The sequence below is a fragment of the Chelonia mydas genome, chromosome 10 (assembly GCF_015237465.2).
Source record: "Chelonia mydas isolate rCheMyd1 chromosome 10, rCheMyd1.pri.v2, whole genome shotgun sequence".
Taxonomy (NCBI): domain Eukaryota; kingdom Metazoa; phylum Chordata; order Testudines; family Cheloniidae; genus Chelonia; species Chelonia mydas.
This window is the reverse complement of record NC_051250.2, coordinates 19,937,481-19,956,460: the sequence shown is the minus strand read 5'-3', so window position 1 is coordinate 19,956,460 and position 18,980 is coordinate 19,937,481. Positions and strand designations below refer to the sequence as shown.

At 40.9% G+C, this 18,980-nt stretch overlaps 1 protein-coding gene across 1 annotated transcript in view; it reads right to left on the bottom strand.

Moving 5' to 3' along the window:
- PDXDC1 (pyridoxal dependent decarboxylase domain containing 1) overlaps positions 1-14,831 on the bottom strand; it is a 47,952-nt gene extending 33,121 nt beyond the window's left edge. Inside the window, exons 1-5 of the mRNA XM_007058141.4 lie at positions 14,627-14,831; positions 4,059-4,132; positions 3,384-3,449; positions 1,797-1,880; positions 460-606 (exon numbers count right to left, since the gene is read on the bottom strand). Coding sequence (XP_007058203.2) covers positions 460-606; positions 1,797-1,880; positions 3,384-3,449; positions 4,059-4,132; positions 14,627-14,647 — 392 coding nt within the window. The 5' untranslated portion in view covers positions 14,648-14,831. The remainder of the gene's footprint in view (positions 1-459; positions 607-1,796; positions 1,881-3,383; positions 3,450-4,058; positions 4,133-14,626) is intronic.
- Positions 14,832-18,980: the final 4,149 nt, after the last annotated feature.

The following is an 18,980-nucleotide window of genomic DNA, read 5'->3' as shown; positions in this document are numbered from 1 at the left end:
GGATTTAAATTACAAGTTCAGGTAGACCTTCAGGAAATATACTCGCTACACTGAAAATTACTCAGCTGTTCTGTACGTAAAGACTAAATGAAATCTAAGGCAGAACCAATGAGAAGTTCACTGGAAGACCTCTTTTTAAAGCGTTACAAAGCTCAACAGCATATATGTGCTTATATAAATGGATATTCAACCATCTGTCTACCCACTATCGTACTTTGGCCCCTAACTCCATTGTAAATTCCTTATAAAAAAACCACTTTTATGACTGGTATATTACTGACAAGTTCCTGGCTTGAAAGAACAGTGTCCTGTAAACAAGTGTGCTGTATTTAAGACCTTTCAGTGTACCATTAATTTAAGGCATAAGCCTATCAAGATAACAAATCGTATTTCAGACTTTTTTTTAAAACCATTTTTACTACCTAACTGTACATAATAAATAAGCAATTCATGACCTACCTGAAGAGTCTGCAAAGCCACAGAGTGGTATCTGAAAGGATTCTAGTTGTAAGATTTCTCAGCCTTTCCCTGTTCAGCACTGAAATATAAGCTGCCAGACTATGTCCCAGTAAAGCCATGTGACCCTGTTCTCCAACATTCTGAAGTCTGCAAACCAGAAACATTGTATGAGAATAACTGTCAGTTTGATACATGTCATGCATATTATAATGGGTTTATGTTTTCTCCTTTTACTGGATATGCCTAGATTGTCATAGAACTGGATGAGATGCAATATTTTCTTCAAATATGTATCAGAATGAAGTATAAAAGAGCCATGTATACACTAGAAGAAAAGGTGAATTTTAACATATTAATTAACGTGTTAAAATCAGAGTAGACACGGCAGTTGTAGTTTAGACACCTTTTAGCTGCTTGAGATAAACCCTAAAAGGGAGTATAGGGTTTATCTCAACCCACTAACATACGAAAACTGTAATGAACATTTTATTGTAAAATGGTAGCATGCATTAAACATATGCCTTGGCCTGGTCTACACAAAAAGGAAGTCGACACTATGAAACTTCAAAGTTCAGACTATATCTTTCCTCATCATTATTATTTACATAACATTTTTAATCTTCAAACTCTTTTGCAAATATTGATCTTCCACACTCCTGTCCAGGTACGGTGGCAAGTAGCATCACTATTTTATGGAGAAATGGAAGGAGAGAGGTTAAATGTATTGCCCAAGGTTACAAATAAATCAGTGTCAGAACAAGGACTAGAATGCAGTAACTCCCATTCCTAGGCTCAGACTACCCCGCTTGAAATAAAAAATAAAAAATATACATATGCAGAGATACTATGCAACTTGTAATTTACAAATATATTATATCTGATGCAACTACAAATCCTGAAGTCAAAAAATTAGGCTTCCTCAGAATGCAGGCAGCATAAGCAATGCTCATAAAGTTGAGGATAATTTAAAGAAATTGAGTTGTCAGCCAGGAATAATTGCCTGCTATACACAACTGCTTTTAATAATTCACTGCAGTAAAGAGTATGGCTATTTTGAGGAAAACATTAACACCAAGTAATGGATAGTTAGCAAATATTAGGTTAAAATTATGTATCAGGACTACTAAAAAAATTCTTATTAGGTATGTTCCACATTTTACTTTTTCTCCTAGTTCAGTGTATAATGTAACAAAGGTTTAGTTAAAACAGCTTACACTGTTGCAAATTTAAAATTAATAAAAAAAATTAAGTGTACAATTTGTGGCTTCAAAAATTATCACAGCAAATATAATGATCAAGTATAATCTTCCAAATAGAACAATGCAAATTAGCATTACCGGTAAGACTGTGATGACTCATCTTCCTCCTCTCCATGCATGAGGTTCTGTACTAATTGGAGAATGCTCACCATATCTTGCCCACTAGGGAAGGAAAAATGGTAAGTAGATGAGCAACTCTAGTGCCTCAGGATACAGATTCTAAAGCCCACTTATAACAGTTTTGCAACAACACACAAGGGTTTTGCTCTGTAGAATGTTGGGATGGTGGGGAAAAGGTGTCAGTGGAGCAGGATCATAATGGGAAGGCTGCTGTATCTAGGAGTCCAGATCCTCTTGACTTATGTATGGGGCATTTCAACAGGCCTAAGGAACTGGCCCACACAGAGGCTCCCTTGAAATCTGAGGATTTGGACTGACAAGCCTAACTAAGGAATCGTTCAGCCCTGGAGTGCTGGATTGTAGGTGAAGACCTTGCCAGTAGATGTCCAAACTCAGATGATCCAATCACGAGCTCACAAAGTTGAGCACATCTCGCTGTAATATGATTATTTCTAAAATACACTGATTACTTACAAACATCTGTTCTAGTGAACAGAAAGTGTTTCTTGAAACCGTTTCTGGAACTATGCTGCCTTACAACTGCTAGAAGTGCAAAAATAAAAGCCACCACACACCAACCCAACTTGAAATAGTATCAAATTAAAACCTATATTAATAAAATGAAAAATAATGAAAGTATGAAAGAGGTAGCGTAACACTAATAAAAAGCATTCCCAACTTCTTACAAGTCTGTTCAACTTCATCGATTCATACCAGTTTCATTAACTTCCATGAAAGACAAGGTATTTTTTAAATGAAAACAAGTTCTGTGTTCACAATATTTTTCTGCTGTTAAACCCATGTTAAACTAGAATGGAAAATGAACTGCAGTCTTAGTTTGGGCTCATGAATGATTTTGCAGGAGAGAGATTATGACAATGCAAGCCTAAATCTTATTTTTCAGATGCAATAGTCAATTTTATGCACAAATCACAGCATGTAAACTTTCAGGTTGTTATGCTGAGTGATACATAGTTTTCTGTGAAGGCCAACCATATTCCTAAACATGGTGCTTTGTGCCTTTTTTCTGAGAATACCATTCTCAAGTATGAATTTCCTGTTTGAATGTGTCTCAAACTCATTGAATGCAATATTTCAGATTTAAAAGTAAATCTACATAAAAATTATGCTATATAATAAAGACATAAAACTCCATTAAATTATCTTCTCTAAGGCTTTACTAGAACTCAAGAAGAGCGCTATGTAGTTTGAAAGCTTGTCTCTTTCACCAACAGAAATTGGTCCAATGTAAGACATTACCTCACCTTATCTCTAATATCCTGGGATCAACACAACTACAACACTGCAAACAAGTAATTCTTCATTAGCTACCAGTGACACAAAATACTTCTCACAAAGGGAAAGTAATTTTTTTGATCCATAAATAAAATATATCAATCATGGGCAAAGTCAGGAGACCAGATTTTGTGGCTGGACTGGTAAATTTTCATGATAGTATATATTATAAGTTCCTTGCAAAATTATTGCAAACACGTTTTATTTAAGAGTTTGTACACTGAATATGAAGAACACATTGTCACCTACCTCCCTTGGAGTGGTCCAGGAATATCCTTCCTTACATACTTCTTTTCATCTTCTTCCTCAATTTTTCTAATTTAAAAATACAAGAAAAAGAGTTACTTACATTTTAACTTTTTGTTGCATAGCACCAAATTCCTAGTGCAGGTCGATGCTCAAAAATACATTGGCATGTTCACAAGTGACAAAAATTACTGAATACAGTTTGAATAGATCAACAAGACTAACATAAAATGTAATTAAGGATGGCCTTAAACAGCGTTGTTGATTTGACTTTCCTTTGATTAAGAAGAAAAAACTTGAAGACTGTGCTTTGTTAGGTTAGTGAAAACCTTTATCAGCAGATCGTGTGAGATGAAAGTAAAAGTTACTTGTGGAGCCATGATTCACATGCTAAGAGCACGTCAAAACCTTTAGAAAAAGTGTCCTGGTTGGATTTAGACTGAATGCTACAAAATATGTATTGGATTGGCCCCGCATATATTCATTAATCATAAACACCCTCAGTCAAGAAACATTCTTGATTTGAATATGGCAGAAAGTAAGTACAAATATCTGATAATGATAAGTCCTAGAATTAGTAGAAAAAAAACCCATTCACTTGCTTGAAGACACTGGCATCAATATCTACATGCTTAACATGTATCTGCTGTTCTTGCAGCCATTACTCTTTGTAGATACCTTTGATTGTCTTCTAGTATCTTCATGGCCTCATTAAGATTCTTTCCCATTTCTGCTAAGGTAGGGTCAACCATCTATTATTGGGGGGGAGAGGGAAAAAAAAAAGATAATCCCAAATGCCACTCTTACTAACTATTCCAACAGTATAATTATTGCTTTTACCACTCAGAATAAGCTCAGATTTAAAGTTACATAACAAATATCAAGTATTGCATCTTCAACTCAAAATATACTAAATTAATAAATATTTGTGCATTGAAGTACAAAATTATACCGGATAGCAACATGGATTTTATTACAGATAGATCCAGAGCAAACCTCTAGATTCAAACCTCTCTTCAACAAGCAAACCAAAACTCATTCCAAACACTCTTAAATGTGCAGGTTGTGTCTTTTGGGGTGGGGAGGAAGGAGTGGAGCAAGAGGAGGCAGTAGAGGGAGGAGGCTAGTTTGAAATCCAGATTGAAAAACTTCAGGAAAGTTAATGGTGTTCAAATTAGGCCCACTATATATAGTTGGGATCTGCAAATTCATCTCTGTGGTTGGTACCCTTCAGTCCCAACTCTAGCTATTATTCACAGTCATTCTGTAGCCCCAGGAACCTCTCACAACTTCTATGAACCTGTGTAGGTAAAGTAAAAATAGAAGCCTTTGCAGGATCATATAATTTACACAAAAATGTCTATATGTAGAATTTATACAATATCCTGTTCAAAAATCCTGATAAGGGATATGCATCATAAAATTTCTGAAAAATCTGGGATAGAAACTCGAGTGACAAATTCAGCTTAGTTTCAGATACACAAGCTCTCACCCTCACCAAAAACTAATGATACAACAGTGAGGGGTTCAGAGCAACAGGAAGAAGGAATAGAGGAATCAGAGACACAACACTGGATATATGAACATCGTTCCTAGCAGAAGGAAACTTTCCTCCTCTGAAGGCCCCAAATACTAAAAGTTTTGGTAAGTGACCGAAAACCTGACTGTAGTGTTTCACTTCAATTTCAGTTAAAAAAAAAATACACACACACACACACACACACACACACACACACACAGAGTATGCAATGTAATCTTATTCATATATTTAGAGAAGTCTACTGAGAGGCCCTTAAACATGCTTAAGCTATCTATTATAGGGGAAGTCAAAAACAAGGGGCTAAACTTTAATATTAACAATTGTAAAGAGAAAGGAAGTTTCAATTTAAGGCTGTCACTCTGTCCTTAAGTTCACACTATGGCTCAAAAGCCTTACAACACAAATCTGAAAGATTACAGTATCGTTCAATTTAGCCTGTTGTGCCTCTATACTACACTAATTTTTAAAACAGACTAGCAACCTTAACTCTATTTCCTTGCATTTTTAACATGATGTACCCTTAACCTGATTTATGTAGGAGATTTTCCCTCTAGTTGACAAAGGCTAAGAACTTGTTACACCTTCGTCTGGTCCAACCAAGACTAGTAGTATTGCCAGAGTGGTCTCATCCTCCACCAGTTGTAATTATACTCTTCCTCCTACCAGGACAGGCAAATAGTCTTTAAAAAGCCTGCACTTGTTGCATGAATTAGCCTACAATGGATGTTTGTGGAAGGGCTTGTCACAGGGTGGAAAGACTCTTTAAGGATACATGTACCCTGCAACTGTGAGTGAACTTCCCAGCCTAAGCAAACAGACTTGCACTAGCATGCTAAAAATAGCTGTGTGGACGTTAAACCACCAGCAGAGACTTGGGCTAGCCAAACAAGCTCCACCAGTGCTGCAAAGTCCACACAGCTATATTTTAGTGCACCAGCACGAGCCCAACTAGCATAAATCAGTTTATCTGGGCTGGGAGGCTCGCTCCCAGCTGCAATGTAAACATAGCCCAAGTTCCTTAGGATTATAGTCCCTATCTGTGACTAACCAGTTGCCTCCTGTCTGATGAGATAAAAGGCCAACAAGCAACTCAATTAAAGATGGGATTGGGGAAGCTCTTGCAGGAGACCCTGGGTCAGAAAAAGGTGCTGAAAGGGGGCTTCCCACTCCAGCTAGCAGCAGCAGAAGCCCTCTTAGCCAGAGGCCCAAGGACTGGCCAGGTGGCAGGACCTGTTCTGATTGATGCCAAACTGTATTTCTTTTTTAACCATATATGCATCCCTGGGAAAAGGGAAGGAAACACTGATTCTGGTGGAAACTTCACTGAAGCAGCCAGCCAGCCGAATTACATGAGCTGGGAAATTGAGGCAGAGACAGGTTTTGATGCCAAGCTTGGGGAGATCCTGTTATAGGGGCTCTCTCCTTTCCTCTGCAGACCAAACTTATCAACCCCCATCCCCACCTCCCCTAAATAGGCAAAAGCTGCATCATCTAAAAACTGAGACATAGTCCACCTTCACAAAATTGGTCTTGAGCCCAAAGCCTCCACCACTGCAGTAGTTTAACCTTCAACATTTTTGTCCACCGTTTTTTAACTAGAGATATTTTAAAAAAACCCAACGAACAACAAACACCTTGTACTAATAGTACTGGAGGGATATACTGATTCTTACTGTTTTGCTACAGTAACTGAGAAACAGCCCTCCCAATGGCTTGTATATGCCTGCTGTCAGCACTAATACTGGCCTTTGATTTTTGAAGTGGATTTCATTGTGAACTAAATCCCTGATTGCTTATTTTGATTGCTAACTGGATAAGAAATATTTATTTTCTGAACTTTTCAAAGTATATTTAACATACATGATTTTAACAATACAAAACTTAGATTAAAAATTAAACAAAGTGAGTAAATTATGATTCAGAAAAATCAAGCAGTATTCCACACCAGTGACACTGAAACCACATCCAGTGATGACATTCCTTATCCCCATTCTCCAACATGGGCGAGCGTGTGCTCTAACAGAGAATAGGACCGGAAGTAAGCCCAGCATGGGCTCTTTTCTTTAGTCTGACCTACAGGCTTCATCCAAAGCTCACTGAAGTCAGTCTCTTTCCACTAATTTCATGTATGACCTTGCGCAAGACACTTCCATTTCTCAGTTTCCCCATCTAGAAAATGGGTATAATAATATTTATCTCACAGGGATCTTAATTACTGTTTGTAAAGCGCTTCAGGGGTCTCTGATGGAAGGGAAAGTTATCCTATACAATCAAAATAGAACCTGATTGCTGGCGTGTAAAACTAAAAAGGTTGTAGATAATTTTTTAAACTAAGGGCTGGCAGAAGTGTTGACAGGTGCGGAGGAGCACACGGTTTGAGCGCAGCCATCCCTTAGGGATCAATTTATTAAAGGGGGTACTCTATATCCTTGTGAAGGAGTTAGGAAAGAAGTTGATAAAGTACAGGTAGGAGCTAGTAATGAACAGCCAAATGTAAAAGAGTCCCATATAACTATAACATGAACGCACATTGACAAAATGTATAAGTGCTTATATACAAATGCTAGAAGTCTATAGTGCCTGGCATTAAATGAGGATATTTACATAATAGGCATCCCAGAAGCTTGGTGAAATGAGGATAAATGGGATGTGGTAATACCAGAGAACAAAATATACAGGAATGAACAGAGTAGACCATTGCTCAATGTGCAGCAGCAGTCAACGAAGCTAACAGAATGCTAGGAACCAACAGGAAAGGGATAGACAATAAGACAGTAAATATCGTAATGCCACTATAAAAATCAATGGTAAGCCCACCTCTTGAATATGCATACAGTTCTGTTTGAGCCATCTCAAAAAAGATATAGTAGAATTGGAAAAGGTGCAGAGAAGGGCAACAAAAATGGTTAGGGGTAGTGAACAGCTTCCATACGAGGAGAGATTAAAAAAAGACTGGGACTATTCAGCTTGGAAAAGAGACAGCTATGGAGATTTATGATAGATGTCTATAAAATCATGACTGATGTGGCCAAAGAGAACAGGGAAGTGTTATTTACTCCTCCACATAACCCAAGAAATAGGAGTCACCCAATAAAATGGTTTTAAACCTGTTGCCTACTAAAGAACAGCCTGTGGAACTCGTTGCCAGGAGATGTTGTGAATGCCAAAAATATAACAGGGTTAAAAAAAAATTAGTTAAGTTCATGGAGGATAGGTCAATCAATAGCTACTAGCCAAGATGGTCAGGAACACAAACACCATGCTCTGGATGTCCCTAACCCTCTGACTGCCAGAAGCTGGGACTGGACAACAGGGGGTGGATCACTTGATTGCCTGTTCTGTTCATTCCCTCTGAAGCCCCTGGCACTGGCCACTGTTGGAAGACAGGATACTGGGCAAGATGGACCAGTATGGCTGTTCCTGTCACAAAAACATGGAGTGCACATAGACATAGATGCTGATCTCATTCTGTCTCATCATGGCTGTTAGGGGGAACTCAGAATGGGATTCCCCTTTCAGATCACACTACCTGAAAATCCTATTATTTTCAGCCCAAATTCCTTACCCTTGAATCAGAGGCATTCTGATCATACTAGGTCTCTGCCCCTCTAGTTGTTTGGGTTATAACAAACAGCACTGAAGCTTGAAAGCGTACAACTCATCAACTACTATTTCTCTCATCAGGGATTTGAACAGTTTGGAGCCTCCCTCCTCCAGTCCACCAAAATGCAGAAAATTCATAGCCTATTTCGCCTTTTATCATTTGTTTCCTTCAAGTCATAATCATCCCATTCTCTGCTTCAATAATCCAATTTTTGTTTATGTCTGCATTTCCAGCAAAGACATCCTGCTTTGGCCTTTCTTTAAGGCTTTGCACTGTGTCCAGCTTTGTAGCTAGTGCCTCGGACCCTTGGCTACAGCTGAAGTGTGAGAGATCTTATTTTCTGATTGGGATGAGACTGAAGCTTCGTGAAAAACACTCTCTCATTTTTGTTCACTTTTTTCATTTTACATTCCTAGTACAGTTTTAGACAGGCATCAGAAGTTCACCTAGAACTGCTCAACAACTCATAAAAACATCTCTATTCATAAAAGAATAGTTTGTAAGAACAAGTTGTAGTATTGTAAATGCTTCCAAAAAACCCCCATTCATCATAATTAGTGACACATGCAGTGTATTTGTATTTATTTTAATTAAATAATGTTATTTTCTCTTCAGAAATGCCTTGTTTGCAAATTGTTGCTCTCTGTTTTATCATCAATGATAAATGATGCTTTGTTCATAACACTGATCTGTTTCCCAGCTAAAGTCATATTATCCTGAAGGTTTATTCACAAAACCAGTGGTTCTCTAACTTTTGTACTGGTGACCCCTTTCACATAGTAAGCCTCTGAGTGTGACCCCCCACCCCCTTATAAATTAAAAACAATTTTGTATATATTTAACACCATTATAAATGCTGGAGGCAAAGCGGGGTTTAGGATGGAGGCTGACAGCTCGCGACATCCCGTGTAATAACCTCACAACCCCCTGAGTGGTCCCAACCCCCAGTTTGAGAACCCCTGCACTAGACCAAGTCAAGTTTGCCACCAAAGCAGGTACATGAAAAATAGCTTGCAGGGAAGGGGGGGGCGGGGGAGAGACATCCAATCTAATCTACCCCACAATTAGAGCTCATTCAGACCATTTTTTGCTTTTACTTATATGTGTATTTTGGTTTTTTTGGTCCCTATCATTTTCCTACCCACAGGTCTGTGATCACAAGTTTTCAGCAAAAGTTACCAGGATATTGTAGTGATAACAGCAACAACACATGAGTCAAAAGTCACAGGATGGACATGGAACCAAAATACATTTTCCATGTTTAGGGAAACAACGAGCAATTCTAAACACAGACATTGCCATATATTTACAGACTACTGAGCCACCGACTCTAAAGCTACAAAGGAATGCGAAAATCCCACAAAAGGCACCTGGCCACTTGTGTACCAGTCATGACTGAAGTTTTAGCAAGGTGAATTTTGAGGAAAGTGTTGGAAAAATCAAGGTACAAGTGAAAAAAAAAAAGTTACAAATTTGTGTTAGACTATTTTTAAACCCACTGCAGGTTTCCAAGTTTAACCCCAACTTCTTGTGAGATTCCAAACAGCAAATCTTTCAGGAAATGTGTCATATGATAGAGCAAGAGAATCCCCCACAGTTTTCTTGGGAATTAAAGCTCACCCCAAAAGTCCATTTGTCTGTTTCTGTACGCTGTGCCTGAGGCTCTGCTCTGCATTAACCTCACATGCAGCACCAGGGTACAATTTCTGCAGTTCTTAAAGTTTGTTCATCTGTCCTCTGAGGTTCATTTGTGTTTGTACAGTGCCCTGCACAAACAAGACCTGGGCCTATAAGCACTACCATATTATATATGTGAGTGATGGTCAAATAATGGAATACTTTCTGGTGAAAATTTACAGTAAAAATGTGTCTTTTTCATCAAAAAATTTTGAAGTTTTTTAAATCCGCTCTAATATGTTTTTAACAACTATTTACCATTACATCTAAAGAAAGCACATACAACTTGTTCATCCACCATTTTCTGACTTCTCTACCTATCTGGCCACTGGGAAGTTTTCCAAGATGGGCAGCAAGCTTTAAGTCTGGAAAAGCAAGATTTTATCACATAAAAGAGTGCAGGGCTTTCACCATGCAAAAAACCCAAGGTATGCAAAATAAGGAGGAGTCTGGAGTATGACTCTCCATAGCTATCTAATTTTTTTACATATATAATGGAAAGATTTCAGAAGGGTTTGGAAATAGTCTTGTGCTTATAATTAAGCACAAGCTTAATTCTTTATAGGATCTGAGCATTACTCTCCTAAGCCTCATCTATTCTGAAAAAAAACCAAACCAAAAACCACATTGTGTTAACACATTATTAAACATGATTTTGACCATAATGTGGGTACAGATGTTATGTTTAAAAATGAACTAGCTGGTCCTGGTTAATTTTAGGGTCCTCCATAAGGAGTTAACTACAATGTAACACTTTTTCTCACATGGTGCTTTCTCTCAGTAGAGACAAGTCCTTAGGTTAAAAACAAATACAGAAGAAATTCTAACCGTCTCCTTATAGCAGCTTTAACATTTAACCCCAAAACTATGCTTTTTATGGTTCTACTGTGGTAGCATAATAAAATAAGGTAAAAAGAAGTCTTCCATTAGTTTGGCAGTACTGTAGGATACTGACTTTACAAGATGTGAAGAAAACTCCTCTCATAATGTGTCACATTCTTTAAATAACTGCATAGTTTACTATGCAGTCAACTAGCCTTAGGCAGAAAGTACATGGCATTATGAACTAGTAACTGTAATTAAACCTCACTTAAGCAGTTTGAATCCTTTAGGATCAACTGTCGTAATTTTTGATGGCACTTTGGAATAAATACATTGAGCTCTCCAGGCCTACCACATACCCTTCACAATATTACTCTCCTCAACAGATTTTAAAATCTAGTCAAAAATTGTGGAAAATGAACACTTAGCAAACACCAAGCAAAAAAGATATGTTTTGGCTTTCACTACCTTACTCACCTAGCTGATACCGAAACAAGCTATAAAACGGAAGTATCAAAGTTACAGTGTTGTGTATACAGTATACATTATGTAGCAGTAGAAAAACTGCCTACACTTTTCTTAACCACATGTAAAATATATAATATTCTTAATAAAGATATGCAAAAACTGGTGAAAAATATCAATGAATGATATGAAGACATCTGGTTAAACATGTAATACAATTACCCTCTTGTGACTTGCAGAACAGGTCTCTTGCTACCATTCAAGCACCTGCTATATTTCAGTGGTGTTTCATGCTGCCAAGAGTATTACTCTGTACTAGCTGTGGTATTACTCTGTACCAGCAGTGGTTTTAAAACCTTTTCTGGTGACGCAGTTGAGGAAAATTGTTGATGCCTGTGAGCCAACGGAACTGGGGATGCGGGGTTTGGGGTGGGGCTCAGGGCTAGGGCAGAGGGTTGGGGTGAGGGCTGTGAGGTGGGGCCAGGAATGAGGGGTTCAGGGTGTGGGAGGAGGCTCTGGGATAGGATAGCGGGGCTGGAGTGCAGGAGGGGGTCAGGGCTCTGGGCTGGGGCTGCAGGCTGTGGGGCGGAGCCTGGGAGGATGGTTTGGCGTGAGGAGGGGGCTCCGGGTTGGGGGCAGCTCAGGGCTGTGGCAGGGGTTTGGGGTGGGGCCGGGGATGAAGGGTTTGGGGTGCAGGAAGGGGCTCCAGGTTTGGGGGGGGGGGCTCAGGGCTGGGGCAGGGGATTGGGGCGCGGTGTTACCTCAGGTGGCTCCCTGTCAGCAGCACAGCAGAGGTGCAGAGGCAGGCTTCCTACCTGTCCTGGCACCGCAGACTGCGCTACGCCCCAGAAGCAGCCAGTAGCAGGTCCGGTTCCTAGGCAGAGGCACACAAGCGGCTCCGTGCATCTCTTGCCTGCAGGCACCACCCCCCACAGCTTGGGGCGGGGGCAGCACGCAGAGCCCTGTGGCCCCGCAATCTAGGAGCCGGACCTGACCCAGTCCCTTCCATTCCAGAACTAGGTCACGACCCAGAGTTTGAAAACCACTGGTCAAGAGCAGGGGTTCTCAACCTTTTTCTTTCTGAGCCCACCTTCCCCAACATGCTATAAAAACCTCCATGGCCTACCTGTGCCACAACTGCTTTTCTGCATATCCAGTAGATTAAAAGCCAGGGCTGGCATTAGGGGGTAGCAAACAGAGCAACGGCCGGTGGCCCCACACCACAGGGGCTCTGTAAAGCTAAGTTTGGCTTCAGCCCCATGTGGGTTGGGCTTCGGCTTTCTGCCCTGAGCCTCAATGAGTCTAATGCTGGCTCTGCTCTCTACAGTTTATTTTGGTGAGCCCCCTGAAACCTGCTCACAGGCCGCCGCCCCCCCCGGACTCCTGGTTGAGAACCACTGCTTTAGGGACTCACTTAGAGACTGTGACAGAGGGCACAGGATTTTCTAACAGTGACTTGTGGGCTTTACAGGGTTCACACTTATGTGTTCAGTGTGTAGGAGAGCAGAACAGGAAGCATGAAAAGGAAAAAAACCATCACATCAAGTCCACAAGGGGAAGGAGATTAACTAACCATTCCCGCCACTATCCTGTTCTTCAAGACCAACATTCTCAGGAAATAAGCTCCACCTCTTTTTAAGTGCACACACAATATATTCCCAAGGGGGAAGAACACTGAAAGGTATCTCAAAATATAAGCAGATTCACAAGTGTTTTGAGTGCTAAGAAGCATTGCTGGAAACTGTTTTTTGTTTTGTTTTGTCTGTAACTCAATGCTTCATGACATGAACTGACTGCTCATACCAAAGTTGTTTGCAATGGCACTGGACTCAGGGTCTTAGAGAGAGAAGTACTGTTTGGGGTTTCTTACATCATCTCCAGGTAGGTTTCCTGATATTTTCCATTGGTTTGTGGGAGTATGTGATGATTTCTTGTTTGAGGTGGTCCCTTCTAGTGCAGTGGCTCTCAACCAGCAGTATGTGTACCTATGGAGGTATGCAGAGGTCTTCCAGGGGGTACATCAACTCATCTAGATATTTGCCTAGTTTTACAACAGGCTACATAAAAACCATTTGTAAAGCCAATACAAACTAAAACTTCATACAGACAAGTATGACTTGTTTATACTGCTCTATGTACTATACACTGAAATGTAAGTACATTTATATTTGAATTGATTTATTTTATAATTATATGGTAAAACTGAGAGAGTAAACAATTTTTTAGTAATACTGGGCTGCAACATTTTTGTATTTTATGTCTGATTTTGTAAGCAAGTAGTTTTAAAATGAGGTTAAACTTGGGGTACATAAGACAAATCAGATTCCTGAAAGGGGTACAGTAGTCTGGAAAGGTTGAGAGCCACTGTTCTAGAGTATGCTTGAACCAGTGTTAATCACCCTTTCTCCATTGAGAAGGGATAGGTAGCTCTGGGACACCATAAAGGGCCCTGTTTCATCAGATCATCTGATACCCAGAACAGAACAACAAAACACTGAACTACAGTCACCAAATTAATCCCCTCTTCTTCAAACGTACATTGTTGAGGGGAGAATGAAAGATGAGCCCTGGCTTCTTGCTTGTAAATACATTATTTAATTTATATTTAGTGACAGGGAAGGGGGGGGGGGGGGAGAAGAATCCTGCAGACCCTGGCTCTGAAAGCTCCACAGCTTCTCAGCCAAGGAGGGGATGTTTTTCTGTGGCTTGCAAGATAATCCTCTAAAACGGTAGGACTGCCCCCTTACCTACCAGGCACTTTCACTACTCGAGTGCCTCTTAGCAGGGCAGTATATCTCCCCCCCCCCGAGGGGGGGCAAGCCTTTCACTAGCAAAACACTGCCCCCACCCCCGCCCCCCTTCCCCGCCCCCTTGTATCAGGCCGGTCCCTCCTCCTCCCGTATGTCAGCTGGCCCCCAGTCTCCCTTCCCACCCTTGTGTCAGCCCGGGTCCCCACCCCCACCTGCCTCGGTTCCCCCCCAGTCGCTCCCCCCCCTCCCTCAACATCCAGCCCCGACTCAGGCACCCCTGTGCCCCTTTACACTCGACACACCCTCAACGCTTCCCCCCGGGTCCATCAGCGCCCTCTTGCGTCGGCACCCCCAGCCATGCCCTATGCCCCTTCCCGCACCCACAGACCTTCTCCAGGGAGCTCTCCATGGCCAGGCGAGTTCTTGGGTACGACTCCTCCCCTCCGGGCACTTCCGCCTTCTCGGCTGGCCAGCCAGCTCCACGCTGGCAGCGCTGACGAGACCAGCTGAGGAAAAAGGGAGGGAACGCGCACGCCGAGGGGACTGGGGGACAGGACCTTCCAAGCCTCCGTAGTCGGCTGTGACAGCAGTGGGATGTACCAAGCTGGGAGAATACAGGAGTGGGACAACAGGCAGGCCAGGCAGCTGCGCTTCAACGGACCCGGAAACAAGCTGCGATGACAGCAGGCTGAATGCGGGAAGAACTGACCTCCGTCTTCAACACCAAGAGTAACCCCTTCACTTCTGCTGGTCTCCCCCCTCTTTTTAGACAATGGAACATTCCAGAGGCGGGGGCACCGAAGAGAGGATGTCTGAGCATGCGCAGTTCTTCTGCAGTGCACCGTGCCCAGGAACAGGCTGGTAGCTGGGGTGATCCTATTGGGATCCGGGAAGTGGGCGGGCGAAGCCCACTAAAAACTCCATAGCGCCGTGGCAAGGCCGGTTCGAATCTAGCCCCGGCAGGGAGGGTGATAGTAGCAGTGCGACTAACGGGGCGAAGGGCTGCAGGGATTCTCGTGAATCCCTCCAAGACTGAGGGGCGGCTGCTGGTCGGGAGACAGGTCCTTGTATCGCCACGGCGCCCAGCCCACGGTGAGCCTGCACGGAAGCTGTTGCTACTGGGAGGTGTGTGTGTGCCATGAATTTATCTGTGCACAAGCTGTCATCACCGCAGTGGGCATTGATCTGCACCATCGTTGCTATTCCCGGAGGATGCCAGGATTAACCTAATTAGTTTAAAAAATGGAGTTTGATAGATTTATTAGCTGGATTATAGGGGGGCGCCTGCAATAACAAGGAAGTGGGGCTCAGTGACCTAGGTGAGCCCTTCTAGTCTTATGTACCTGTGAATAAATGGGCACCAAGACACTGAACTACCTCTCTCAACCTACAGATGGTTGCCTCATGTCCGTATTTTGCCCCACATTGGCTGGGGAAGGTGACACTGTTGCTATCTATGCGCCAGATCCTCTGGAGCAGTTAATCCAGCATTTAACAAAAGTAATCATAACATTCGAAGCTTGTGCGAACAATGTCAATTGCTAGATCAAATTAGAGCATTTAGAATTGTTTAAATTAAAATAATAACTTAATAAAAAAAAAAAAGAAAAGAGATTTATCCCATAGGCTGAAAACATTATCTCTAGCAGATTTTTATCAAACATTTAAAAGCTTGAATTCTTTTCTTTAAAGTCATTACGTACAGAAATGTGTCAAGGTTTTGTTGCTATGCTCTACTGATATTTTTAAAGAGAACATTTATTGTAATTTAAAAGGACAACATTGAATAATTTTATAATGGATTTTAGTTTTATATTTAAAAATTTGTTTATGCCAAATTCTGTAATTTGTAGGCTAAACTTCCACTGACTTCAAAGGCAGTTTTGGATGGCAAGGAATACAGGATTGATCCCTCAATGCCTGGTCCTGAGCTCATATTCCAGGCACTCAATTCTTATAAGAATCAAGCCTAATCCTGCAATATTTAGGCATATGTTTAATTTTACACACTCTGAATAGTCTCATTGAAGTCAGTGGGAAAATCATGTGTGAATCTTTGCAAAATTGGGCTGTGGTTTGCAGTATACTTTTTGAAAGCTGAAGATATTTCCCCTCCTTAGGGGTCTACCCACATGGATTCCTTTACCAATTGGTGCCACAGCTCTATTTGCTCTTAAAATTTGGCAGCATTGATTTTTCTCTCTCTGTAATTTCAATGAAGCTGAAATTAACATGGCTGTAACTGTATCATGAACAACAAAACATTTTCATTTCCTATCGTGTATTTTATTATGCAAGAACTAGGAGCTATTTTAAGCCCTACCTACACTAATCTTTAAACAGACTTTGGGAACCATGTTTAAAGTAATTTCATAAACATATTTCCATCTAAATGGAATACATTTTAAAACATGGTTCTAATATGGTTGGTTGCCATCCGTGCAGCCTATCCAGTGTTTAGAAACTAACTTTGTTGAACCCCAGTGTGGGTGGGCCCATAACAAGGGCCACTAGGTACTATGATAATACAAATATAAATTATAATAATTATATAATAACAATAACATATTAGCAGCTTTCTTTCAGTCAATTTATCCCCCATTCTCCTACCTGACTAGTGCTTCCACAACTGCCTGCATGAGGGAGAATGTTGTTGAGGGTGCTCATATATTGTCAAAAGACCAAAACAAGACAACCTCCTTTTCAGAAGACATACTCTAGCAGCATTATTATTATTCTGGATTTTGGGAAACAAACTGTATTTTATAAAATAATGTTTTATCATTAGCCTTTAAAAAAACCTTGGTTGTCCTATTAAATTTCTCAGTGCCTCCTACATCTGTGTGCTACACTGGTCCCTGAAACTACCACAGATCAAGAATCTCCATTTTCAAGTGCACTGGGATTACCAAAGGATGTCAGCACAACACTCAAAATAACTGGCCTAATCCCATTCTAGATTTGCCATTTACTACACTTAGAGGAAGATTGGGCCCAGTGTTTGCATGTTAACTGTTGATTCTGGAATATACAATTTCCCCCCAAATAGAATTAAAGCTAGTGCAAGATTGTGGATTATATTATTATTATTTGTTACAATTTTGCAATTATTTGTATTCATTTATTTATCTTAAGGGGCTTACTATGCTAGACACAGTATAAACACATAGTAAGAGAAAGTCCCTGTTCCAAAGAGCTTACAATCTAAATTGACAAGACAGACAAAGTGTGGAGAAAGGAAATGTATTATTCCCTTTTTACAGACAGAGAACTGAGGCATGAAGGAATTAATGGCTTAATTTTCAAAGGTGCTGAGTCTTGGGCAGAAAAGACTGGGATTAGTAGCATAATGATCTCCCATGATTCACACATTCTATGAAGTTTTATTATGCAGGCAGCATAAAAGTCTCTGTTTTCCCCCCAGATGTGTTTGCTTGTATTTTCCCCAGTTAAAGCTCATGTTATGTTCTGTGCATAACATATCTCTAATGTTTAATCTCTCTAGAACAGTGATTCTCAATCCGCGGCCCAAACAGCACACAGCTACGGCCCATGTGACATCCTCAGGGACATACAGGTAGTATATATATTGTGTGGATGCTGCCCACATAATATATAGAGAGCTGCATATGCAACCCACAATGGTAAATAGGTTGAGAACCACTGCTCTAGCTCCTTTTATGTTATTCATCTCAATTTATTATAATCTACAGATATCATTAGTATGCTATTAATTCCTACTTCCATATAATGAAGATTTTAAATAAGACTGACGGTTTGGATCACAGAAACTCCCTTGGGGCTGCCACCTGATGTGCCAAGACTACTTCTGCCCCTGCTTTCCCTGCCAGCTTGGAACTCCAGCACCCTGTCTTGATGAGCCAGACACGCCAGTCTGCTCCAGCACAGACCCAGGGTCTGAACCACGTGCCCCAAAGCTGCAGACTTAATTGAAAACAGCTTAAGAAGTGTTCCTGTCTTTAGCACTCAGATGCTCAACTCCGAATGGGGTCCAAACCCCAAATAAATCCGTTTTACCCTGTATAAAGCTTATACAAGGTAAACTCATAAATTGTTCGCCCTCTATAACACTGATAGAGAGATATGCACAGCTGTTTGCCCCCCCTAGGTATTAATATATACTGTGGGTTAATTAATAAGTAAAAATTGATTTTATTAAATACAGAAAGTAGGATTTAATTGGTTCCAAGTAGTTACAGACAGAACAAAGTGAATTACCAAGCAAAATAAAATAAAACATGCAAGTCTAAGTCTAGTACAGTAATAAAACTGAATACAGATAAAATCTCACCCTCAGAGATGTTTCAATAAGTTTCGTTCACAGACTGGACACCTTCCTAGTCTGGGCACAATCCTTTCCCCTGGTACAGCCCTTGTTCCAGCTCAGGTGGTAGCTAGGGGATTTCTCATGATGGCCACCCCCTTTGTTCTGTTCCACCCACTTATATATCTTTTGCATAACGCGGGAATCCTTTGTCCCTCTGGGTTCCCACCCCTCCTTCTCAATGGAAAAGCACCATGTTAAAGATGGATTCCAGTTCAGGTGACATGATCACATGTCACTGTAAGACTTCATTACCCACTTGCCAGCCCACAGGTATACAGGAAGACTTACAAGTAAAACAGAGCCATCTACAGGTAATTGTCCTGGTTAATGGGAGCCATTAAGATTCCAAACCACCATTAATGGCCCACATTTTGCATAATTACAATAGGACCTC